This window comes from Rhincodon typus, chromosome 4 (assembly GCF_021869965.1).
Source record: "Rhincodon typus isolate 14 chromosome 4, sRhiTyp1.1, whole genome shotgun sequence".
NCBI classification, from domain to species: domain Eukaryota; kingdom Metazoa; phylum Chordata; class Chondrichthyes; order Orectolobiformes; family Rhincodontidae; genus Rhincodon; species Rhincodon typus.
In genome coordinates this window covers 85,273,939-85,301,582 of record NC_063335.1, presented here as the reverse complement: position 1 = coordinate 85,301,582, position 27,644 = coordinate 85,273,939, and the positions used below count along the sequence as shown (strand labels likewise).

Here is a 27,644-nt window from a genome sequence, read left to right as displayed (position 1 = left end):
AATCATAAGATATCTGCAGGCTACAGCACCCATAGAAATACTCCTTCAATTTTCACAGTGTCAAATGGCATTGTGAGTGAATGCAGTAAACCTCATACTGTATTGCTGAATGCATCCAATTGCAGCATGCATGCAAAAGAGCATTTTAAATCACTTTTTAGTATTTAAGACATGCTAATGAATGGAGCCTTCAAGTGCTGATGATTAGCGCACTCTCTTTTCTGGGGCCTCAGTTTGAATTCTGTCAGAATAAAGAAATGAAAATTTCTCTCTTGTACTAATTATAAGGCCCCAAGATGATAAGCCAATTTACTACACAAAAATGATTGGGCATGAATTGACAATGTCTTAATTGTCTCACTAAGTCAGCATCAGAGTAGTTGGTCTGAGAAATAGTTAAAATTAAGGGATATCATCGGGATAGGCTGAAGGGAATTTTATTCTAGTAAAACTGATAGATTGCTGTCACTGTACTTGTTCAATCAGAGATAATTCTCAAGTTGATAAACTGCAAAACACAATTACAAAATAAAGCCCATGAACTCGGATAGGGTGAGTACAATACCAAAATATTTATCCAGAACTTGTAACCAAGTTTATAAACAACGGTAAATAGAATCACAAAGTTAAGTCCAAAATTCCATTGTATGCGTACATATTTTCATCCTTTCCTCAGTTGGATATGGCCTGTGGTTTTGTTGTGTTTTGAAAGATGAAGGTGATATTTTCTTTAGCTTTTTCAAGAACAGGATCAGGGAAGTGTTGAGTTTCTCCAGAAAAGTGCTTCCAGTACATCAGATCTGACATAGAAAGGTGTTTATGGGAATCAGACGTCTCTGAATTATGGCCAAGTTGGCAGGCTCTAGGAGTCGCAGCCTTTTTAGCAGTGAGATTAACTGGAATGAAAGCATCAATTCATTTAAATAATAGAGTTTCATATGAACCTTTTTATATTTTCAGAACTGTTCTGACAGTTAAAACTGGTGAAGTCCAGCCTTTAGCTATAACACATTATCAAGCATTCACTTTGGGAAATTTCATAAAGAAGCTGATGATGCAACTAAAACGAGGGTAACCAGAGTCTGCAGTAAAAGAAAGGACCTTAAGAGAGGGCAAATCAGGAGGAAGAAATTTGGCTTAAAAGAAACAGGTATAGGAAATCAGGAAATAATTCAAATCAAGGGGAAAAGGCAGCAGAATATGAGAAAAGCAAATAAATTAAATCAAGCTGATTTTTAAAAGATCACAGAATGAAATATACTATAGTAAAGCTTAGTTAACATACCGTAAGTTCAATATATCAACAAGAGTAAAGGGAGGGTTTCCAAGGCAGCTCCAGGCCAATCTTAAAAGCTACTTATGTGCTGCAATTTATATAATGGCTTGGCCTTTTAGACAGTGTGATAACACCAGGATGATGATGCTTCGAACAAAATTACCTCACTGTCAGCCAACAATTTAACTGACCAATGAACATTCCAGTTCTGCCATCAGTGATACTAAGGAAGATTCAGCAGTCAAGCAACATAGCTAAACCCAGTAACGCAAAGAAAACTGATGGTGCCAACATAGTGAACAACGTGCATGTTTCTGGATAGGAACATTTTAATTTTTCTTCATATTAATCCTATAATGGAATAAATTAATGCCAGAACCAGCGAGGGAGATTGGTGGAAATTATTTTTGTTTTATAGATTAAGCAATAAAAATAAATCTGGAACTAAACTGGAGATGTGGATTAGAGTCACGTTGGCAGATTTGGGTCAATGTGATATCCCAACATGTGATAAAGGATAGGACTGAGTGTGTGTGTTTGCTGGGTAAGAAACTCTAAATCTTCAATTCATATTAGCCTAATTTAGTTGGTAGTTGACATTAAAATGAAACCTATAGTTTGAAATATGTAGAAGCTAGCCTTAAGCAAGGTTTTGCAGTGAAAGAGCAGACTAATTAAGAACAAGCTGAAATTGAACCCTCATCAATTGACTTAGCTAGGCCTTTCATGTTTGGGATATATACATTCAGCAAGTAAACTCAGTTCAAGTTATTTTCTGAGTAAGAAAGTCTCAACCTACAATTTGTATAAATCTAACTCCGTTTAATTTAGCTTGTCGTTGGATGAAACTGAAATCTACAGTTTAAATTCTGTAGGTGCTAGCCGCAAAAAGGTTTATTTCTTCCAAACTGTGCAGTGAAAGAGATTAATTAAGAATCAGCTGAAAGTAGAACATCATTGAGTGACTCAGATAGACCCTTTTTGTTGGGAGCATATACAAGTAGCCAACTTAATGCAACTTAGCACCTGAAAGTGAAACAGGGTGTGCTGGAGTTGAGCATCTGAAGGAGTTAAGTGGAGAAAGGAGAGGGGTGTTTGGCTGTTTTTTCATGAACAAAGTAGCTGATTGGTGAAATTAAAAATTTTCTTTCCAAAGACATACATGATATTCACTGTGTTGGCATCAGCAACCACTTTGTGCCCAAAAGACAAGTGATTGTTGAGTATTTCTAGTCTTTAATGTAAAATTAAACTATTTAGTTTGCCAGTTCTTTCTTTTTCTCATTTTTTTCTTATAAATAGTTTTTGAGATCTAAAATCAGTGGGAAAATGAATTGGAATAAAGGATAAAGTGCAAAGTTAAATGAAATATAATATGATAGAGATGGCAGGTCACATGTTGCATTTCTACTGCAGCATATAGGAGCTGCTGGATGGCAAGGTGATCCAGAGTGAACACATCTGAAGCTTGAGCAACCTTGGATCCAAGGTGAGGATCTGGAGTCCAAGCTGCAGACACTGTTCCACATAATTACCTGGACACTTTAATCCAAGAGGCAATCACAACCCTCAGATTAGTTCATTCACATTTGTTCTGCAATCAGGAGCAGGAGGCTGTGACTGCATGAGAGGTAGGCATGGGACCCAATGGATAGCTTTTGAGGAGCCTCAGCCCAGCAACTGTCCAACAGTAATGAGGTCTTTGCTGTGTGGACGAAAGCAGGGACTGCAGGGAGGCTCAGGGAACACACTATGGCAACATGATACAGGGAACCATTCAAGTGGAGGAGTCAATACGAATATAATATTGTCAGAGGAAGATATAATTAGGGATATAAATACTCTGCATCTATCAGCATGAATCCTGAAGGCTGCGTTGCCTGTGTGGTTCCACGTTAAGAACATCTCCTTAGGACTGAGGAACGTAGAGAGAGGGTAGAGGGATTCAGTTGTTGTCATCTACATTGATACCAACAACATTGATAGGACTAGAAAGAAGGATCTACAGAAAGATTTTGAACAGTTAGCAGCTAAACTAAAAAGCAGAACCTCTAAGATAATAATCTCAAGATTACTACCAGAGCCATGGGCAAATAAATATAAGGTAAATAAAGTGAAGTAACTAAATGTGTGGCTCAACGATTGATGTGTGAGGAAAGAGTTTCAGTCCAGAGGGCACTGGCACCAGTACTGGGTAGAAGGGAACTGTTACTGTGTGACAGACTTCACTTGAATAATGCTGGAATCAGTGTCCTGGTGAATAACTAGCACTGTACAGAAGGCATTATTTCAATTGGTGGGGTGGGAGGGAGATTGGGTGGGAGGGTCTGGAGATGAGACATGTTAGCTCACAAAGCAGAAGACTATGGCAAAATTGCAGGGCAGCTAATTAGACAATGATTCCCAGAGTGGGACTGCAATGGACAGAGTGCATAATCATTTTAGAAAAAGAGCAAATATGGTCAAAATGGCAACAAGGTCAAATTAATAGCACTTCAATGCACATAGTATGCACAAAGTACTCAGAAGAACATAAATGAATTATCTCAAATAGCATAGAATAGTAATTTGTTGTCACTTAATGGGATGATCTTATAACCACTATGGAGACACAGTTACAAGGAGATCAAATCTGGAAAACAAATATTCACAGGTTTGTGACTGTTCAAAAGGGGAAGCTTTAAAAAGCTTGGTGGTGGAGGCGTAACTTTGTGAATATGAAATGGAACACGTGCGATAGCAAGAAATGATCTTGCATTAGAAAATGTAAAATTATGGGTGGCAGTAAGAAATAACAATAGGGGAAAAAAAGATGCTAGTGGGAACATTCTGTTGTAAGCCCAGAAAAGGTTCACTAGATGATCTTGAATATGGAAGGATATTCTTCAGGAAAAATTGAGTAGATTGGGCATGTACTCCTTGGAGTTTGGAAGAATGACATGCAATCTTTTGAAAACATACAAGATTCTTAAGAGGTTGCAAGGGTAGCTGTGGAGAGGTTGTTGCTCCTTGTAGGAGAATCTGGGGCAAATGAGCATAATCTCAGAGTAAGGGAGTGCCCATTTAAGACAGACGAGGAAGAATTTGTTATCTTAGAGGGTGATGAATGTGTGGAATTCTGTACTGCAACGGGCTGCAAAGGCTGGTCTTATTAAAAACAAAATCTGTCCATCTAAACCTTGAATATTTTAAAAGTAAGGGAATCAAGGATTATGGGGAAAAGGCAGGAAAGTGGAGTTGAAAGTTTTGACATCAGCCATGGTCTGAATGAATGAGGAGAAGAGTTGAGGCCAATGGTCTACTTGTTGTCTTAAGTATTATGATCACTGTATAAACATAGTGAACTCAAACGTTTTGTGACTTGAAATACAGGGTAAAATCTTTTTAAGGCCATGTGACTTGGGCTATGGTGAAATTTGTGACAGAATCAGGCGAGAAGTTCACAAGGACCATCTCAGTGTCACGGGCATTTCATCGCATCTTTTATGCTTTTGCTGAGTGTTTTAGTAAGTTTGTCACGGAGTGGCATGATGCCAATTAAGGGGTTTCACAGCTTTTTAAAACACTGTACTGAAACCATAAGACATCATATTGTGCCTTTGTGTGCTTTTCCCCCTCAACCAGAGCTACCAGACTTATATTACTTCTGTCTTGCCTTGATAATTACCGCAGCCACAAAACCAGAAAGCTAGTCACGGTTGAGAGTAAGCCTCAATTCAGTCAAGAGAGATCATTTCAGGGGTCTCAGAACAGTAAATAAAGAACAGCCTCCAATACAGTCCAGGTGCTTGGACACTGTCAATTAGCTGGTTGGAGTGGTGAGAGTCAGAATCCTCTCCCCATAAATGGTGAGAAGATCCCACCAACAATCCTGACTCTTTCTGACCTAATGTAGGCTGTTGTCTTCTTGGAATGCGAGAGACGTAGGTTTTACAGGGCATGAAAGTGAAGTTGTAACTTTCAGCGCAGATGCGGACGTGTCCCAAGCAAGTGAGTGTGTAGAGCAGAGGGCATCAGGGTTGGAATATCGTAGGCTGGATGGTGACAGCAAGTGAAGGATTATTCTGTAGGCAACAGTGTGAGTGGTAGAGCATGAATCTTGGTGGGGGAGTGGGTACAATAGCAGAAATAGAAAGAGATAGCAAAATTACAATGAGGAGCAGAGATAAGATGGTAGCATTTACACTTGCAGAGTGAAGAAGGTTATTTACCTTCTTCCTATATTTCCAGGCAACCTTCAGATGGATGAGCCTATACTGACCCCGGTGGTAACCCCAGGTCAGGTTGGAATGGTCTGGTGTTGTTGCCTCCTCTGGTGCTCCTGGAGAAGAGGACATATTATGTCTGCACCATCCCTTCCACCAGGACCTCCACGTTCCTATGCATACAATGAGGTTCCAATTTCCCTTGTCTGGACTGAGACTGATGATAAGCCATATTCATATTGAATGCTGGAGCAGTTTTGAGGTGTCAAATGGCCTACTCCTGCTGCTACCTTCTATGTTTCTATGTTATCCCTGAATTCACTTCTAGCCCTATGAAACCTCTCTAACCCTCCAACTTTGACCTCTTGCCGTATTCCCAATTTTTGTGCACTCTGCCACTGGCAATTCAGCCTTCACTTACCAAGACTATCTGAAATGCCTTCCTGAAGCCCCTCTGCATCTTAAGTTTTCCTTTTGGGTGCTCCTCAAAACTTACTGCATCTGTCATGACATCTGTTTGTGTGGCCTGATGTCAAATTGTGCTTGATAAAGCCCCTATGAAGCCCCTTGTGATATTTTACTGAACAGAAGGTGTCATAAATATAAGTTGGTAATATTACTTAAGATTCCTCACAGTAGACATTCCAAATTTTCATCATGAAGTCAGCAGGGAAATTAGTTGCTTCCCCACAAAAAGAAGGGTAAATAGTGAGTGGACCAGCTCAGGTTAATTCTTAGTGCATGGTCACAGAAGTTCATGTAAATTGATCAATTCTGATATGGGCAGATGTTAGAAGCTGAATATCAAAAAGGAAAAACATATCTACTCTGAACAGGCGCTGGTACTCTTGATTCAAAGATAATCAATCTAAAGAGGCATTATACTTAAACGTTTCACCTTTAACAACATCTTGGGCTTACTTCTTCTGCAGGAGGTGGATACTGTAATAATTATTTTACCTCTACTTTATCAGTACTTAATTAATATAGGTTTATGACACTCATCAAGGCCCAGTGCTTACCTATCGGCTGTCCATTTCCCAAACAGTTGCAGTACAGGAGATCATGGGTAAGGCAATTAGAGTCTTCTTCTAGTTGGAAGAGATTTCGAAGTTCTTCTAAAGAAAAGCTGGCATGCTCACTCTTCTTTTTTAGGTCAACCACTGTTCCAGACAAACTTTGTTTACTGACCTGCCGCTGATAAATCTTCTCTTCTATGGTCCCTGTAATGGAAGAACGCGTTAAAATTTCTTTCCTGATAATGCACGTCTCATCTAAATGTCTTTTACCAACTGATCCCACCATGACCCATTAATATCATTACATATTGGCTAAGGTTAACCATCTAGCTGAACCATGTCAGGAAAATGAATAAATATTTACAAGCTTACAGGGAACAAGTGTGATGGTGGGATTAGCTGAGCAAAGAACCAATGCACACACAAGGCAAAATTGTCTTCTGATCAGCCGTAAATTTAAAAGATTCAATAGCTGCCCAATAATTATTGTTAGATAGATATCTTCTTTTCCTTACATACATTTACATCCACCTGAGAGACAGACTACATGTCAGTTAAGATCTCTCTCACTACTGCACTGGAGTACTAGTGCAGATTTTGTTCTGAGGAAGGGTCACCAGACCTGAAACATTAATTCTGATTTCTTCTTCACAGATGCTGCCAGACCTGCTGACCTTTTCCAGCAACTTCTGTTTTTGTTCCAGATTTTGTGCTCAAGTGGGACTTAAACCCATACCTATTTGAATTGGAGGCAAAATGTTACCAACAGTGGCAACTCACAGATCTGACAGAGCAGATCACTCTCTTCAGCCACAAGTTGTCTAATGCTCAGTAAGCATCAGAAAGGATAAAACAAAAAGAGTAAATACTGTTTTATTTCAGACCTCAATTGCAAGGCTCAAAATGACGCAGAATAAAAAGGTGGGACTTACCACATTTTATGTCTGTCGGTCAATCTTTATAAAAGGCACATCAGGACAAAAAAAAAAATCACCAAATAAATTTAAAATACTGTAGGCACATCCTGTCGGCATTAGAAAAATACCGCTTCTGAGGAAAATGCATTTTACTTAACCAATTGGAGTTTTTAAAGCCTAATTATGAAATCAAAATTTTACAATGTAATTAATCAGTGTTTTAAATGCCAGTATGTTTACTACTTCCATAAAACTAACTTAAAGTCAGTGAAAACCATGGAAAATATGAGCAAGCAGTGACATTTACTGAGACCGATGATGCAGCACGATGATTTAAAAATGAACTCAACTACTGAAAGTCACGCCAAATCATTTCAAAATCTGCAATTTTATGGTTTTAACATTCTTGGGGTGATTGATTTGTATTCACAGACAAAAGGACAGGGACAGATGCAGATGTAAAAGTGTTTGCATTTTCTAGTGATTTATGGAGGATGAAACTGCTAATTTGTCAGGAAACTTGGATTAACATCAACTGCAAAGGCTAATAAATGGAGTTTCCAGAGAGAGGCAATCTTCTCCATTTATAATTCAATTGATGTGTTTTTATTAGTGAGAAAAAGTTGCTACAATGAATAGCCATCAAAGTCTTTTTTTTAATAAAGCCATCAGTGTTTTGGTTAAAAGATTTCTAATGTTTGTAACTGTTTAGACAGAGGGTCATGAAAAATATTCAATTTAAAGCTCTATTTATCTGTTGCAGCCATACTCCATCTTGTGGCTGATTGTGGTAATAGGTTTTACACAGTAAAACAATTTGCTTGGAGTGAAGCTTTTTCAAATGAGGCATTCTCAATTTCTTGAAAATTACAGTCATTTTTCAAGTATGAATTTCAACACCTGCTCTTTCTGCTTTTGGAGAATAGACTTTTAGGATCTGGCTCCGCCAACTCTGACTCGGACATGAGGGTTGTGTGCTAGTCCGTAGTCCAGAGCATCTCTGGCAGGGTTCTTCCTCTTCTTCAGGTGGTAACAGTGTTGAGGCTGTATCCATCTCGGTCTCGAAGATTTCTTTGATACCAGACAGATGGGGAGACTCTGCCGAGATGCATCTCGGTACACACTACAGTCTGGTACACGCCGGCTGTGTCCGAGTCAGAGGAACTGGACCTGGGGCAAAAACATCCCAGGAGAAGCTACAAGAAAAAGAACAGCACCTCTGCCAGTCAACTTAATCTTGCCAAAACTCCTGACATGGATTTTACTGTTTCTCAAACTGTTAACATCTCAGAGTTTGAGGCGGCTTGGGCTTCTAAATCCATCTACTCTTGAAAGGTTTTAAGTATCTGGTGCCACGGGGAAAGTTAGGCTCCTAATGACCGAAAATGTTGCGGGTCCACTAGCAGTGAGAAGGATTACTGATTGCTTTTCATCTGTCCCAATGTCTTTCATCCAGAAAAAATAACATTTTTTCTACATACTAGGCCCCAGACAGCAGGATAAAACGAGTCAAGCTTCCCAAATAAAGGTGTGATGCCTGAAATGCTTACCGCAACTCAAAAATGACTGTTGCAGCAAATTTTCTTCAGGCGCATACTGTTTTCCCTCATCACCACTGAAATAACTGCACAGAGGCTGGTACCCCATCACCAAGTCACCCTTTATTTACTTGTGCACAGTACATGGTCTCTAGACAGGGTCTAGAGCCCGTCCCTAGAATGAGGAGACTCTCTGAATCTCCTGTTTGTATCTGCCAGCTGGGGCTCCCTGTTTGACCCAGGTGAACAAACCCAATAAAGGATCGCATAGTCAATGAGATCCACCTGACCTTCATTCCAATCACTCGCAAAAGCATAAGATGGAGTTCCACAGAAATTAGATTATATAGCTATTTCAAATGGTTGCCGATTTCTATGCACATTTACTTCATTCTTTATCAACAATTTACTAATGTATGCTTAAACATTAAATGAATAATATTGAAAGTTAACTAGTTATAATAAAGGCATGCACTCATCAGAATTCAGTGGATTTTTGGCAAGAAACAGTAATTTGAAGGAGGTTCTTATTAGCATAAAAACATGATGTGGAGGTGCCAGTTTTGGAATGGGATGGACAAAGTCAGAACTCACACAACACCAGGTTATAGTCCAACAGGTTTATTTGAAATCACAAGCTTTCTGCGCACTGCTCCTTTGTCAGGTGAAAGCTTGTAATTTAAAATAATCCTGTTGGACTATAACTTGGTGTCGTGTGACTTCTGAGTGTTAAAACCAATTTAAGAAAATTTATAACTGATAAATTATTGTGTAACTGGTTAGTACCAGTTCCTTAGTAATTACATTTTTGCAAGCCAACTTTGCTATTTTCCAGTATCCTTCACCAATTTTAATTCAGTGAAACACTTAAAGATGTTGCCATGAATGCCATTTGCATTTGGCTATTTCTTGAACGTTAGATCATTGATCAACCCTTATTTTGCCCATTTAACTCAAGAATCAAGGCAAGGCGCATCATAGGTATTTTAGGTATTCCAGATATAGTGATTGTAGCAAGGTCAGCCAACTGGACCTCAGAGTATGAATTCTCCGATCGGGGCTGTTAATCTGTTCAATCAGGGAGACGTGGCTGACATAAATGGATGAATAAAAACCGAAAGAACCGCGGATGCTGTAAATCAGGAACAAAAACAAAGTTGCTGGAAAAGCCCAGCAGGTCTGGCAGCATCTGTGAGGGAAAAAACAGAGTTAACATTTCGGGTCCGGATGCCAGGGATATTGAGTGCCTGGAATGCCTGACTCAGTGACAAATTGTCAAAGGCTATGCATTTTTAAATAAAGGGTGATTGGTGATGGGATGTCAATCTCCAAAGAGTTTAGGATTTTAAACAAAGCATAAACTGGTTTTTGCAGTTGAATAGATATCCAACCCATCGGATTGAGGATTTCTACGCAAAGCTGCCAGGATGTTTGTCCTTCACAAAGCTTGACATGAGCCACGCTTCCATTTACAGCAGGATTCTCAGAAGTACGCTACAATTAATACCCATAAGGCCTTATGAAACTGCAAATGGGTGTATCATCAGCCTGTATGATATTTCAGCAGATGATGGGGAACAATTTGCAAGGTCTACCTCAGGTCGCCATTTACCTAGATGACATCCTGATAACAGGGAGAACTAATAAGGAACCCTTAGAGAACTTGGATATAGTTCTAAGGCATTTTTCCGGGGCAGGCATACGCCTAAAAAGGGAAAATGTGTGTTCCAAGTGATCTACTTGGGCCAGAGGGTAACAAGACTGTGTTACTCCAGTTGGAAGATAAAGATGAGGGCAATTAAAGGTGACCTAGCCCCCATGTCTGTCCAGGAACTAGGGTCATTTCTGAGTCTGGTTAATTATTACAGTAAGTTCATACACAACTTGGCATCTATCCTAGCCTATCCTAGTACAATTACACCAACTCCTTAAAAACTGTCTGGAAAGACTCTAGCTTTCAATGAAGTAAACAACAGCGATCATCCTCTAATGAGTTGGCACACTAGGATCCCAAGAAAAATCTTGCTATTGACGTGCAATGCCTGCTCTTATAGCATCAGAGGGGTATTAGCTCATGGGTGGCCCACTGGAGAGGAATGCCCAAAAGCTAATGCATCCTGGACTTTGGCTAATGCAGAGCGTAACTATGCCCAAATAGAAAAAGAAGGATCAGCAGTCATATTTGGAGTCAGAAAGTTTCACCAATACATTTACGGGTGAAAATTTGTGCTAATCACGTACCATAAACTCCTACTTAGTCTGCTTAAAGACGATAAGGTGGCACCATTCATAGCTTCGGGCCACATTCAGCAGTGGGTTCTAATATAAAGTGCTTATAATTACAAATTAGAACATTGTCCAGCAGGCCGGGCAAGCAGCAAATGTGGATGCATTGAGCTGCCTTCCATTAGCAAATATGCCATGATAATGGAAGAGCTGCTCATGACATTGAACTTTCTGGCCACACTACCAGTTACAGTTAACAATATCAGAATTTGGACATACGAAGATGTCCTTTCCAACTGAAACAATTGGTACTAATGGGGGAAACCAAGGGGCTATCACAGGTAGAATTAAAACCTGTTTTGGACCGGGAGAGACCAGGATAGCATTTTGTTATGGGGAGCAAGAGTGATTGTCCCGAGCAAAGATCACCATCAAATACTGGCTGAACTCCACTAGGGCTATCAGGGGTCTCCAAAATGAAGATGTTGGCTAGAAATTATGTCTGGTGCCCAGGCTTGGAAGCAGATATATTCACTTTTGTGGAGAAATGCCTAGAATGCCAACAAGGAAAACAATTACCACCAGCACCTTCTCCACATCCATGGAAATGGCCAGGTAAACCTTGGATTTGGTTGTATGCTGACTAGGCAGGCCCTTTCATGAGTTCAATGTTTTTAGTCATTGTAGACGCCCATTCTAAGTGTTTGGACGTGCAAAGAGTCCATTCATCAAATACTGTAGTGACGATAGAAAGATTGCACACATCCTTTGCGACACACCGAGTCCTGGAAGTACTGGTCACAGATAACAGACCATTGTTTACCAGCAGGGACTTCAGTTGCTTCTTAAAGTTGAATGAGATTCAACATATTAGGACCATTCTGTACTCTCCAGTGACTCGACAGAAAAAGCAGTCCAAACTTCAAAGGCTGGGCTGAAGAAACAAATCCAATAAGGATCTTATTTGATTATAGGACCACCCCACTTGCAAATACAGGGATAGCACTGGCACAGATGCTAACATATAGAAGACTGCGCACCAGTCTGATCTTCCCAGAACTGGGAGAGGGGCGGCAGGGTGAAACAGCATCAGGAACTCCAATGCTGAACCCAAGGCTCCTACCAAGCAGAAGAGACATTTTGATATGGGGGACAAAGTTTGACACAAAGAATCATGGAAATGGCCCTGCATGGTTAAGAGGAATGATCGACATGAGAACAGGACCAATGACGTACAAAGCTCAGGTAGGTGCAACTGTCCTGAATAAGCATGTGGACCATTCGAAAGCTGAAAATTTGCAGGCTGCATGGAAGCAAAACTGGCCCTGTCCCTGGGAGCCTTCAAAAATACTTCAGGGACCCGGTGTTTCAACATCTCCATCAAACATTGTCGAAGCCTCTGATCAGAGGCAGATATGACGGAAGTAGCTGCCCCAAAACTTCTATCTCGAGAGAAGGAAATGAAAGTCTGTGGAGGTGCTCCAGGTGCAAGAAACGAGCTCCCATTCGTTACATGCCTCCCATGTTGGATTCCAAGTTGGAGAAACCTAACCTGGTGTTAAAATGCCCCAGGAGGCTCTCAAAGGAATCAACTGCACTGTGTCCGTGGGCTCATAGTGGGAGGGATGTATTGATTGTAAATGAGGTCAGCCAGCTGGGACCTACTGGAATGTGAATTCCCTCATAGGGAATTCCCTCTGGTCCAAATGGGGAGAACTGGCTGACATAAAAGGATGAATGTCAGAGACAATGCCTCTGGAACAAAAACAGAAGTTACCGGAAAAGCTCAGCAGCTCTGGCTGCATCTGTGAAGAAAAACGTCAGAGTTAACGTTTCGGGTCCGGTGACCCTTCCTCAGAAGTGGAATGCCTGACTCAGTAAGAGGCACTGCAGTTGTCAAAGGCTTTGCATTTGTAAATACAGGGTGATTGATGATGGAATGCTGGCCTGTACAGAGTTATTTTAATAGGGTAATTCCACATTTCTGGACTACTGACTGTGAGACTGCTCTCATATCTCCATCAACATGAACACTGGCAAAGGGGAACACAGGATATCAAGTAGGAAGAGGAAGTTGATTTTACTCCTCACTAGTACATGGGTAACATAGCTATCTTTTATATATTTTCTAACCAACTTTTTCAGTGATGTATTATACACGCCTGGAGCAGGTAGGAGTTGAATCCATGCCTCCTGACTGAAGATTTTATCAAATAGTTTCTGACAATCAGTCAGTTATGGTCATTGGGTAGCCTGTAACATCCAATTTACTTTGTCACAGATCCACTTATGATCTTACTCCTAAAACCTTTGTAACTACGTGTTATGGTTACTCTGCTCCTGAGACTAGTATCCCACATATCTGAAGGACAAAACCCATGCTTTCCATTGTCACAGCACTACACATAGCTTCTGTAATACCTTGCATCACTGTTTCATGCAATAAAATCTTCAAAAAAGGTTACCTCTGTTGGTTAACGGAAAAAAATTATGTTCAGGTTATTGAGAGACAATTCAAAACAACACCTAATTTTTAAATTTAGAACTTAAGTCTGTTAACTTTCAGCTAGCATTTGAAGGGGCATCAATACTCAAATTGCAGTTAAAACTTATAATTGCGAGAACTATTAATTATGGAATAAGGTGTCAAAACAAACCTGTTGTTAGTAGTCTGTAAATATGCACTGGTCTCTTTTGACCATCTCTCCACACTCTGGCCATAGCCTTGAGGAATAGAAGCACATAAAATTAATGGTTGCAATGAGTAGCAGCCTTCAAATCTGTGTGTGCATTAATGCTCAAATACATTGCATTGGTAGTAGTGGACACAGGTGAAATTAGCTCTAAGGGTAGGCTGCTTTCTTAGCACATGAGAGATAGTGGAATCAATGCTCACATTCTCCACTTTGGCAAGTTCAATTAAGGCATTTAAAAGGGAATTAGATAGTAATTGAAAAAGAACTGGGAGAAGGCAGGATAATGGCACTAAATGAGGTGTTCATTTGAACATCTAGCACTGATACATTGGAAAACAAGACAAGGAGTAGGCTGCTCAACCCATCAAGCTTAGTCTGCAATTTTGTTAGATCATGATTGGTCTTCTGCACTGTAAGAAATCTGTAATTCTCGTGGTGCAACATTGACTTTTTTTCCCAGTGTTGCTAATGTCAGGTCATGAAGTTTGGAACTATACTAAAAAATATCCCCGCTGTTATCATACCTATGTACAGATCTCTCATTTATTAGAGTTGATCTGTCTCTGCATCTTCTCTGTAGCTGTAACACTACATTCTGCATTCTGTTCAATTACCCTGATGTAATATCTCGGTACGTGTGACAACAAATCAAATCAAACATAGGAGATGAGGTTCAGTGCAGAAAATGCAAGATGATTGATTTTAGTGGTAAGAATGAGGAGAAATAAGGCACAATAAATTGTACCAGGGGAATGGGTGAACAGAAAGGTCTGGGTGTGTTTGGGCACAAATCCTTGAAGGCACCAGGGCAGGTTAACAAAGTATATGGAACTATAGGCTTTATAATTAGAAACAGAGTACAAAAGCCAGGAACTTATGTTAAACCTTTGTACAACACTAATTCGCCCTCAGCTGGTATTGCATCAGAATCTGGGCACCACACTTTGAGAAGGAAAAAAAGATTTAATATAACTTTTTCACAATACCACATTGTAGTGGTGGATTACTTCCAGACATATTGAACTTTGAAGTAAAATAATAAAAAGGATATGTAGCCCAAAGATGGTTGAAATTGTGATTCAGTGACTGACAAAGAACTTCTATGTGGATCACACCAAGCTCAAGAGAAACCATGGAATGTTGCACCTGGACAACTATCCATCTAAGGTGAACAGCCACGCAGCCTCTCGAAGTGCATGTGTACCCAACTGGCGTGTCACACCCTTCAAAGCGTTGACTTCTGGTTTCAGAAGGTGCTGATGTGCACGGACTTTGGAAGTCAGCACAGATGAACACAAAGTTAGAGAGAACACAGTGCCTGGAAGGGTGTCAAGGTATTTGAGAAAGACACTTTAAAGAAAGAGATACAATGCAAAAACCTGAAACATCTCCTGTGAGTTATATCCCCAGACTGTAAATATAACGACTGGTAAAAGAAAACAAATTGAACAAAAGACATGTATTCCTGCCAAAAGACACAACAGCAGGGGTTAAAAAAAATTGCTGCTCTGATGTGTGCGTTCTAGTACTGGAGTACTAATCTGGTGTTCTAGTGCCACTGGGTAACAGTGCACTCTGAAGGGAACAGATGAAAACATCTAACAGACTTTGCTGTGCTTGCAGGCAAAAAGGAAAAGGACAAAAGGATGTTGAGGCTTTAGTCAGGGTGCAGAAGAGGTTTAGCAAGATGCTGCCCTGATTAGAGGGTATGAGCTATAAGGAAAGGCTAGAAAAACACAGATTGTTTTCTCTGTTGGAGCCTGAGGGGGAGACTTGATAGAAGTCTATAAAATTATGAGATGCACAGATGGATTGACGGTCAGAATCTTTTTCCCAGAGTTGAAGCATCTAATACTAGGGGGCATGCATTTAAGATGAGAGGGGGAAAATTCAAAGGAGATGTAAGGGGCAAGCTTTCTTTACAGAGAGAATGGTAGGAGTCTGGAATGCTGGCAGATGTGGTGATGGAGACAGATATGATGGGGTGTTTAAGGGATTTTTAGATAACCACATGAATATGCAGGAAATGGAGGGATATGGACCAAGGGCAGGACGTAGGGATCAGTTTAATTTAGCGTCATGTTCGGAACAACATTGTGGGCCAGAGGGCCTGTTCCTGGGCTGTACTGATTTATGTTCTATGTTTTATGCCATAAAGTCTTCCTCTCTCGGATTGGTGGGAGCAAGTTTCCATACAAAAGCCAGTCGACCAGGAAACTAGACAAATACTTTCAGATAATCTACTCCAAAGTTTAGACAGGGCATGGTAGAAAGTAGATCTTATCTTCACCCTGGAATTATTCACTATAACAAAAACTGAACATGTCATGAACTGTTAGCACACTATTAATCACAAATAGTTTCAGCCTCAAAAAATTAGTGAGTTCATACAGTATTTATTACAAGAACATTCCTGTCTATATTTCTCGTCGAGATACCTGAACATCATTTGCAGGATTCCAATCGATATCATACAGAACCAACCGAGATGCTCCAATTAGATTTAATCCAACTCCGCCAGCCTTTGAGCTGAGCAGGAAGATGAAACTCTGGCCATGTTTGCTATTAAATGAATCCACAATTTTTTGTCGCTGGCTGACAGCGGTTTGTCCATCCAGTCGGGTATAGCTATACCCAAAACGCTTGCACATTTCTTGCAGTATATCTAATGTCTGAGTATAATTTGAAACCAGCACAACTCTGCAATGGAGAAAGTTAAAATAAATAACTAAACAATGGCGTGCTGTGACAACTTTTCATTTATAAACACACTTAAGAACTTGCACAAATACGCTGTACTAATATAAGTGTGAACCTTTTATAGAAAAATAGAATCCTGACGAAGAACTTCTAATGTTATGATAATAGTTAAATGTTAATTAATAATATCTGACTTCCATCATTAGATTTTAATACCCAAGATCTTCATGGACTAAAAATGGTTTTAAGGAGGACAAGTACTGATCTAAAATAGCTGCTGTGATCACCTGACTAGGTTTGGCCAAGCTTATGAAACCAAAAGTTAATAAGGATCATTTCTAGCCGAAGGCCCAGAAATTCCGATCAGGGTCAGAAACTCTATTTCTGACCTTAAGACAGAAAGAAACAAATGTATATGAATGATTTCCAAAATTTCCTGGACAGGAGCCATCTGTTACACTTCAGGGAAGACCTGTCCAGGAATCCTTGCAGCCAGCAGGGGAGGGTCACCATCAAAATCACCCCCTATTGCAGCACTAAGTGATTTAAATGTCTAGCAGCTCTGCCAGGCACTCAACTCCTGCAAAAGGGTGAGTATGCAACACACGGGATTAGAATGGCAAGTAGCTGGGGTAGACTGGCAGTTGGGTGAGGGGGGTGAAGAGTGACTACTGGGCGGATGTATGTTTAGGGTTAATTGACAAATTGGTCTTAGGGAAGCGGTCCAGTCACACTTAGTGTGGGGGTAAGCAAGGGATGGGTAGGTTGTCAGGTTAGCTCCCAGGGCAGGGAATGAGGGGAGCGTCCAGTAGGATCAGGTTAGAGATCTAGATTTAGGAATGAACAAGTGGACATTTATCAACAATTGATAAAAGCACCAATAGAGACACTAGGAAAATGGATTTGCAAGCAAAAGTTGAAAGACACGTTTTCATCTTTCTATCAAATTCAAAAACCAATAACAAGTGAAAAGGCAACTTAGCAACTTAAATTCAACAAGAAATCAAGTTTATCTGCAAGATTCATCACTCCTAAGGAGACCAAACAACAGCTGAACAGTTAAGATTTCACACAGGCAACGAAGGACTGTAAGAAGCTTTAAATTGCAACAGTTTTTTATTTTCCAGTCCATAGACACCCTCCCACCTTCTTCTTTTCATCCAGTTAGGTGTGTTGTGTTTTGTTTTGTGTGTTAGATAGCATGTTTTCTTACATATCTCAGGTTTAGTAGCTTAGAAAATTTCACACTCACTAACCAGATCCTCGGAATTGGCACTCCTTCATTTTCAATCTGGTTAGCAGTTTAATTGAAATGTGATGGTTATGTGCTAAAAAATAAAGAAAATGCTGCCACCTACTGAGAAAGGTAGCCAATCACTCCTCCAACACCTTGTTGTGACATTAACAAAAAAAACCCATTAGGGCATTTTACTAACTTGCTCTCCCAGTTCAGCAGTGGAAGTCAGCAGGTTCTGCAGAACTCTCAATTCATCAAAATTAATGGCTCAAACATCCTGCAGGAGACATGGGCTGTTGTGTTTGACACAGGGCACTGAGATTAGAAACCACCTCTGCAAATTTATAACTTTTATTTATGATGCTTATGATTAAGGTACACCAAAAACCAACTTCAGTAAAACACTCAACACAAGAACATAGAAGACATGGTAAGTTTGAGGACGACACGAGAATTGGTGGCATAGTAGACAGTGAAGAAGGTTTTCTAAGATAATAAAGGGATCTTGATCAAATAGGTCACTGGGCTGAAAAATGGCACATGGAGTTCAACCTGGATAAATGCGAGGTATTGCATTTGGTACAACAAACAGGGGTAAGACATATACAGTTAAGGATTGGGCCTTGGGTAGTGTTGTAGAACAGAGGGACCTAGGGGTTCAGGCACTTAATTCTTTGACGTTGCATCACATATAGACAGAGTGAGTAAAAAGGCATTTGCCTTCATTGCTCAGTCCTTTGAGTATAGGAGTTTGGAAGTCATGTTGAGGATGTACAGGACATTGGTGAGGCCTCGTTTGGAGTACTCTGTCCAGTTCTGGTCATCCAGTTATAGGAAGGATATTATTAAGCTGGAGAGGGTTCAGAACAGATTTATCAGGATGTTGCCAGGTATGGAAGGTTTGAATTATACAGGAAGGTTGCATAGGCTAGGACTTTTTTCACTGGAGCATAGGAGGTTGAGAGGTGAACTAAAAAAAGTTGATAAAATCATGAGGGGTGTAGGAAGGGTTAATGGTAGGTGTCTTTTCCCTGGGATGGGAGATTTCAAGACTAGGGGCACATTTTTAAGGTGAAAAGAGAGAGATTTAAAAAAAGACATGAGGGGCAATTTTTTTACACAGAGGGGTGGTTTGCATGTGGAATAAACTTCCTGAGAAAGTGGTGGATGTGGTCATAGTTACAACATTTAAAAGACATTTGGTTAAGTACATGAATAGGAAAGGTTTGAAGGGACATAGGCCTGGAGCAGACAGGTGGGACTAGTTTAGTTTGAGATTATGTTCAGCATGGACTAGTCGGACGGAAGGGTCTGTTTTTGTGCTGTATGATTCTATGACTTCATTTTATAGAGGTTGTAATGTTACTGGGACCATATCGAAATACAAACCATTTACCTTTTGCATACCTTACTTATTTTATTTTTCCTTGGCTTTCATTTGAACGAAGATTTTGTACAGAGGATAATAAGGCTGGATGAATTTTTAGTTGAATTTACACTGGTACAGATAGATTCATAGGCCCAGATCTTGCTGTCTCCAGAAGTTTAAACTTCCAGCGTGTTGTTGTGACCTGTACCTGTCTATGTAAGGTGGCTTGCACCTGAACACGCTAAGCGGCCCATGCCTGCTTTCAAGATGGCAGACAGAAGCTAAGCAAAACTAAGCAGCCTGCTCTCACAGTGAAATACAATGGTACCTTTGAACAGAACTGCCAGAAGGTCAGTAAAGGAACACTGTATGTTCCCATTCAAGACAGTTCTGATAAAAGGATGCCTTAGGACAGATAAATGACCAATTCTGGCCTTATTAATGAAAGGGTGATTGTCCCAGTAAATGAATAATGTTGGGTGCTAGATTGCTATACTTGCAGCTGCAAGTATAATAGCTAAAGTTATTTTGTAGTAAAAAGTTGCCTCTTTCAAGCTACCAACAATATTAAATAGTTTCTAGCTAAAAATACTCTAACCGTAGAAGTTGGTTTCAATACATAACCAGGATATAAAACAAGCCTTAAAAAACATTTAAGCTTAGATGTAAAGATTAACTAGCCTTAGCAGACACCTCTTATGCCCTGAACAAGATAAATTGATCACAACCCATAAATTACAAAATGCTGACAGTAGAAGTAATTGTATAATGTTAACACTCATAATTAACATTATAACAGAAGTTAACCTTATAGCAATTAGTTAAAACTAACTGACTTTTTATTTGTACATTATGCAATTGGGACAGTGGGAAAATAATAGGAGTAACTGAATGTGATAAAAGACAGCAACAAAATACAACAGGGTGATAGAATTTGAGCTGTCCTTACAGATAAACAAGCCTGAGAAAAACCCGAAGGAGTATAGCCATTAAACTTTTGGAATGCGAATGAATAAGATACATAGGAAGATCCCAAGGCCTAGAGATTACAATGTCTAGCTAATACCATAAGATCATGGGAACTGGGGGCTGTCCATGGAAGTGCCCATCACTGATTAGGTGTCCCACAGGACTGGGTGTTTGAATTAAGGGGAAGGATGATGACTACATTGTATTTGATAACTATAACACAAAATGTATAAAAATGCTGCATTTCTTTGTGAAATCAGAGGGTGTGATATTGATCTATCTTTTGAAGCTAGATTCAGGGGAAGATCCTTCGGCCATCTCCCTGCATAACCAGTTTCTGCTTGAATAAACATCTTCCACTTGCCTGAACGCTGCCTGCCTCCTGAGTCTTTGTCCCGGATTGGAAAAAATGCTCCTACCCAGTAGCATTTGGAAACCTTCAAAAATATAAAAATAACCCTAAACCCTGGCTAACTATAAAACCAACACCATCTCCCCAACCCCTATGAAGACCCGATCTGACCATACATCTCTACCAACTGACTCCACACTCCCACCCACCTCAGACTCAACCCTTCTCTCCCCTTCAGACCTAATCCAACTCCACCCTTCCACCAAACCTCACCCAACACACACTGTCACCAAACCACCTTATCACACACTGCCATCTTCTTACCTACTCACCTGAAACACACTAATTCACTAACACAAGCAAGAGCTATTTAAATGTTCCACAACTGTTCAACATGAGAGTAAATTAATGAACCTACAACCTAATATTCTAGTAACAAAACAGTGTGGCAGGTACAAAGGCAGCAATCCAACAATGATGTGCAGGGCTGGATGAACACAGCAGGCCAAGCAGCATCATAGGAGCAGAGAGGCTGACGTTTCTGATGAAGGGTCTAGGCCCGAAACGTCAGCCTCTCTGCTCCTATGATGCTGCTTGGCCTGCTGTGTTCATCCAGCCCTGCACCTTGTTGTCTCGGATTCTCCAGCATCTGCAGTTCCTACTATCTCTAATCCAACAATGATTACTACTCTTGGACGATTCAAGCTATTATTCTGCTAAGACATCCACTCAGCTCCCTCATTTGGCCAGCTTATCTATAGCTCAACCTCATTATAATTTTTTTATCCAAAGATGTACACAAGCTCTGTATCAAATTATTGCCTTGTATACATTTCAACGAAATAAATCAACATGACAATCCACAGTGTGCATTTATAGAAATTTTTAAATCAACCTGTGCAGGCATATTATGGCACGTAGGCAGATGGGACTTGAACCCAGACCTTCTAGACCAGAGGTAGGCCATACAACTGCACCACAACAGTCCTTACAACTTGCATTTATGTAATGCCTTTAATGTAGCAAAATGTAGGAGAGTGTCATTAATACAAAATATTTTTGATACTGAGCCACGAAGAGATCAAGGCATAAAAATATTCATCTGTGGAGTGATGACTTTTAATCAGAATGGGAAAAAAATTAGAATCAACAGAATCAAATCTAAATGCAAGGAAGTTAGGGGGAGGGGAGGCTGGGGAGGAAGAGCAAAAACGGAAGGTGTATCTGTATGGTGTAAGGTAGAGACTATATTCTAGAATTGTTATTACACAGATCATTCAGGCTATCCAGCCCATGTCAGCTCTCTGCAAGAGATGGGACTGGGACTGGGGGATATAAAAGGTGTTACATGGGAAGGTGCTGTGGGAATGGGAAAAGAGTGTTAGGGATTACTGAGGAGGGACCAGGATGTTGCTGAGAAAATGGCCCTTTTGGATTACTGAAAGGGGAGCAAATGGGAAGACATGTTTGGTAGTGGCACCATGTTGGAAAACATTATTATGGCAACAGTCAAATAGAATTACATTTGTGTCTTTCCTGTGCCATTCAGTGGCAGAAACCATACTGGAGAGATTCAAACATAGAATTGTAGGAAAGATGAGCACAGATTTGGAAGATGACAACATATTTGACAGATTTTGACAGAAAAAGGAGGCTGGACTTGATGTAGTAGTTTGTCTGGACAATAGTATCCAGGGTAGGTTTTAAGCAGAGAGATGATGACATTAGATTTGACGCGGAAGGGTACAAGTACTTGAGGACGGAGAATTGCTAATACGAGCTAGTGTGGAACGAAGTTAGGTGCTCAACAATTTGATAGGAATAGGGATACAGAAGCAGAAGGTGGGCCACAAGATTTACTTGGAGACAGCAAGTAAGGGGATGGGATGGTATTTGAAGAAAATTAGGAGTTCAGCGTTAGAGTGGCAGGGAATATTAGGAAACATTTGGCCCAATGGGTTGGGGAAAGGAAAGGAAGCAGCAGAGAATGGTCTTAACCTTTGTGATAAGAATGTCGACCTTTTGTTTGAGCTGATAGTGGAGAGACACTAGAGTGGTTCAAGAAGACTGCTTGTTGTGGAAAAAAAAATGAAAAATGTTATTGGTGCATTCCAGGATAAACCTTGTATTGTTAGGAATGGAAAGTAAGCTTCAATGGTGTGTTAAGTAACTCCATTAAATCACAGATATTCGTATCTGTGTCCTTTGGACTTAATGCTACAAAAATAAGCGGAAGAATGCTTAGGGTGATGGTTTTATGATTATAAAGGGCATCAGAAGTGTAACACGTTTAAGATTAATTAAGTTTAATTGTCAGCTGAAAAAATGAGGATTTGCAAGTGAAAGGTTACATGGTTGGGAATTTAAAGGTGTAGTATGTAACAAAATATTGACTCAGAATATAAATAAAATAACACTAAATAATTATGCAAAAAATAAATTTTATGTAATTTATATCACATTTTCATTGAAAAAAAATGGTATAATCACGGTACTGGTTGAATTTTATTCCCAGAGCTAAAGGCAGTAACTGATTCTCTCAATATATTTCTGTTCACTTATGTTCTCCAGTATGTGCAGCACCTCTTTTTAAAATAGGAAAGCAACTAATCAGAAAAACAAGGACCAATCTATTCAACAGCAGCAGTAAAGTCAAAAGTACAGAATAAAAATAACTGCTGCTTAAAAATGCCAGATTTATTAAATACAGTTGGAAGATTTGTATAAGACACACATTTGTCTAACAAATGCATTACTTCTTTATGTAATAACATGCTACAGAGGAAACTTGCTAATAAAATTAAAGATCACAGGGAAAGTGGCAGCATGGATAGTGTGTGACTAAAAGGATTAAAAAAAGTAAAGAAAAGAATGTGTATTCATATTGAACGTTTCATCACTAATAATTTACTTTAGAAGTAAAGTCAACGTTGTTATGTAGGCAAATACAGCTGCCAATTTGCACAATGCAAATGAGTCGTAACAAGTTGAATGCCCACATAATCTGCTCTTGTTCACAACATTTATTTGAAGGAAGAATGATGACGAGGACAGGGTGAAGGGGAACTTTGCTAATGTTTTAACAATAACTTGCATTTATAAAGCAGCTTTAACACAATAAAACATTTCAAGATGCTTCACATTGGCAGTATAAAACAAAATATGACTCAAAGCCACATAAGGATATGGTAAATCAGATGACTTACAGGTTAGTCAAGCAGTAGATTTCAGGAATAAAGAAAAGTGGACAGGCAAAGAGGTTTAGGGAGGGAATTCCAGAGCTTACGACCTAGATAGCTAAAGGTTCAGCCATCAGTGAGGAAAGTTTTAAAATTAGGAATCGCATCTGAAAGATGGCAACTCCATCAATGCAACACTCTCTCAATAATTCATGAAAGGTCAGTCTAGTCATATCCTGGCAAGGGGCTCAACTCCACAACTAAACATTCAGAGGCTACAAAGTTAGTCAAGTGGTAGTTTTCAGATCAGAAATTAGTATAATTAACTTGTATAGAGTGTGTAGGCAAATGAACATATTTAACAAACAGATATTTAATGAAGATTAGGACAGAAAAACATAAAATGATGCACTTTGGAAACAAAAGTAAGAAAGCGAAGCAAATAATTGGTAAAACATTAAAAGAAGTGAAAAGAAAACAAGGCAACAGAGTCCACAATAAGCAGCAGTATACAAGGAAAAGGAACAGAGGCATCTAGGGATGTTTGTCCATAGATCCCTGTAGGCAACAGGACAGGTTAATAGGGTGGTTAAGAGGACACTTGCTTTTATCAATCCAGGTACAGATTATAAGAGCAGAGAGGTTATGTTGGAGCAATCTTTTGGTTAGGCCAAAGCTGGAGTACTGTATGCAGTTCTGGTCATCACACTATAAGAAGGATGGGATTGTATTAGGAGATTCACCAGGATGTTGCCTGGATTGGAGCAGTTTAGATACGAACAGTGGCTGGACAGACTTGGTTTATTTTCTTCAAAGCAGAGAAGGCTGAGGGGTGGGGGCGGGGTGGCTGGTCTTGATTGAGGTGTATAAGATTATGAAAGATAAGGACAGGGTAGATATGAAGGTGTGGTTCCCGTTAGTCGAAGGGTTAATGACTAGGAGGCATATTTTTAAGTTCAAGAACAAGAGGTATAACGGCTCAGTGGTTAGCACTGCTGCCTGCCTCACAGTGCAAAGGACCCAGGTTCAATTCCAGCCTCAGGTGACTGTCTGTGTGGAGTTTGTGTATTTTCCCAATGGCTGTGTGGATTTCCTCAGGGTGCTTCGGTTTCCTCTCACAGTCCAAAGATATGCAGGTTAGGTAGATTGGCCATGTTAAATCACACATAGTGTCCAGGGATGTGCAGGTTTAATGGAAAATGCAGGGTTACAGGGATGGGGTAAGGGTTGGTTCTGGGTGGGATGCTCTTTGGAGAGATGGTGTGGATTTGATGGGCCAAATGGCCTGCTTCCACACTGTAGGGGTTCTATGATTCTAGGTTTTTAAGCAATTTGAGGGAAATAAATTTAAGTCAGAGGGCATTGGGAATCTGGAATGCAGTCCCTGGGAGGGCAGCAGAAGCAGGAACCTCACGACTTTTAAAAAGGTTGATGAGCGCTTGAAACATCACAAAATTCAAGGCTATAGGCCAACTGCTAGAAAAAGTGAGATTAGTGTGGATACAGTAATTGAGTATATGCTGACCTAAGTTGAATAGCAATGCACCTGAATGATCTAGATACACATCACTGGATAGGCATTGGGTGATTGTCTCTATTCAAACAATCTGCAAGGGTTTAGGGAAAAGGCATATAAATGGCACTAAGTCATAATGCTTGTTGAAGAGTTGATGCAGACACAATGGGCTTAATGGTTGCTGACCTTGTCCTTGAAATGGTAGAAGTCCTGGGTTACAAGGTGTTGTCGAAACGCCTGGGTGAGTTAATGTACTGCATCTTAGTTCTCTAACCTGCTCTTGAAGCCACAGTAGTCATATGGCTGTTTCAGTTTAGTTTCTGGTTAATAGTTACCCCACCATTAAAATCTTGGGGATTCACCAATGGTAACATCACTGACCATCAGGGGATGATGGTTAGTTTCTCTCTTGCTGGAGACAGTCAATGCTTAGCACTTGCATGACACAATTGTTACTCGCCATTTATCAGCCCAAGCCTGGATGTTGTTGTATTTGGACACGTACTACTTCTATATGTGTAGCATATAGAATCAAAGCAGTCACTTTCGACTTCTAGAAATTATCTGTCAAGTTTATGCCCACTCACTTAACCTGCCTACATCCCTCTGTAGATTCTTTGAGATCCTCATCACTTGCCTTCCTGCCCACTTTTGTATTATCCACAAGCATGGCAGTAGCTCATTCACTTATCTTTGCATCTTTCTAAATCTTCTCTGTATGCTCTCCAGTGCTTCTATTTCTTTTCATAATAGGACAACTGGAATTGCACTCAGTACTCGCACTGAGGTACAAACTAAGTTTGTTGCAGGTTTAGCATAACCTCGACTTTTCAATTCTATCCCAATAGAAATAAAGTCTAGTGCTTGGTTTATCATCTTGATCTGTTGTGCACCCTTTAGTTATTGCTGCATTTGCACTCCAAAGTCCCTTTGTTCTTCTACCCCACCTGGACTTGCACATCCAGAGTAATAAATTACCTCCCTACTCATCCTACAAAAAAGATACTAACTCACATTTAGTATATAAGAGCAGGAGGAGGCCCTTCAAGCCTACTCCATCCATCAGTAGGATCATGGCTGATTGGACAATTCAGTACCCTATTCCCACTTGTTAAAATTCGTTTGCCAATTATTTGCATACATCTTTTCCAGGGTTTCCATTCATCTTGTGTAAAAGTTACAGTGAGTGGTCAGGGAAACTCCATGGAAATTCTATCTCATTACAGAATAAAAAGAAAATTTTTTCAGGGAACTGGCACGAGCACAATAAGTTGAATGGCTTACTCCTGTGCTGTAAAATTTCATTTTATATTAACAAACTGTCAGCTTATTATGTTTTTTTATTCTCTGGCAAGTTATGAAATATTATCAAAGCAATGATTTTAACAGATAATCTTTTGAGAAAAGGAAAATATATTTGCTATTAAAAAAGTGTTGCTCGGTTGAGTGCAACCAACCAGTGACATAGCTACTATCAATTTAAATGTTGAAGCCTTTCCCTACCTTTCAGCTGAATTCTGTTCATGAATGCTTGCCAAAAGATCTATCAATACTTGTAGTTTCCCTGAATCCTTTGCAGTAAATGCAGCTGGTTCATAATTCATCGGAAATATCCCAGCCAGATCATCATAAGGGCGGCTTTCCAACTGATGGTCAAAATCAGTTGTCTTGCAGAGATTCTCCTTTCCCTAAGGGAAGAGACAGAAAATAAATTATCTTAGTTTATAACATAAATTTTCTATACCAGAGTGAGTTTTCATTCATTTCACAGTAAGTGTCTGCTCCCAAGTTGTAAGTTGTCGCTTTCATTTGAATGCTATAGCAGGACAATTTCAGACAATCACAGGACAACATCTAACAGTAAATGATCTGTTTAGGGTTTGCAAGTGCAAGTTGGTTGAGCATCTGCCGATAATGGATGACCAAAAGATAATGCTGATGCCGTTTGATGCAATCAGCCAACTGTTGGGACTTATAGCCTGTCATTGTACCAGCACTAAAACTGATACCTAATGTTACTCAATTCTGTGTGAAACACAATCTTTTTGGACTGACAGCCTCATAGTTACTGGAAAATACCACTAATGTAGCCACTGCATACTACAGCATGAAACATCTTGCTTCATCTGTTGTCATTTTCTTTTAAAACTTTGCAGAGTAATTTGATGTAGACAGGGTATTTTTCAGGTAGAAAAAAAATGGCCTTTTACAATTGGGAGGGTGAACAAGCCTGATACTTTAACAGTTACAGATAAAACAGTCAAGCTTAAAATATGGCTTGCTTAATTATTTTCAATCAATCTGTTGAGACATGTTACATCATACCTCCAAGGTAAGTAGGACTCGTACTTGAAACATAGAATACAAGAGCAGGAGGAGGCCCTTCAAGCCTACTCCATCCATCAGTAGGATCATGGCTGATTGGACAATTCAGTACCCTATTCC

The 27,644-nt window shown here is 39.8% G+C and overlaps 1 protein-coding gene across 1 annotated transcript in view; it reads right to left on the bottom strand.

The window, feature by feature from the left end:
* Nucleotides 1–676: 676 nt before the first annotated feature.
* LOC125482973 (DNA repair and recombination protein RAD54B-like) overlaps nt 677–27,644 on the bottom strand; it is a 28,395-nt gene continuing 1,427 nt past the window's right edge. Inside the window, exons 2-7 of the mRNA XM_048596152.1 lie at nt 26,703–26,887; nt 16,316–16,577; nt 13,839–13,905; nt 6,504–6,704; nt 5,488–5,597; nt 677–896 (exon numbers count right to left, since the gene is read on the bottom strand). Of these exons, the coding sequence (XP_048452109.1) occupies nt 795–896; nt 5,488–5,597; nt 6,504–6,704; nt 13,839–13,905; nt 16,316–16,577; nt 26,703–26,887 (927 nt within the window). The 3' untranslated portion in view covers nt 677–794. The remainder of the gene's footprint in view (nt 897–5,487; nt 5,598–6,503; nt 6,705–13,838; nt 13,906–16,315; nt 16,578–26,702; nt 26,888–27,644) is intronic.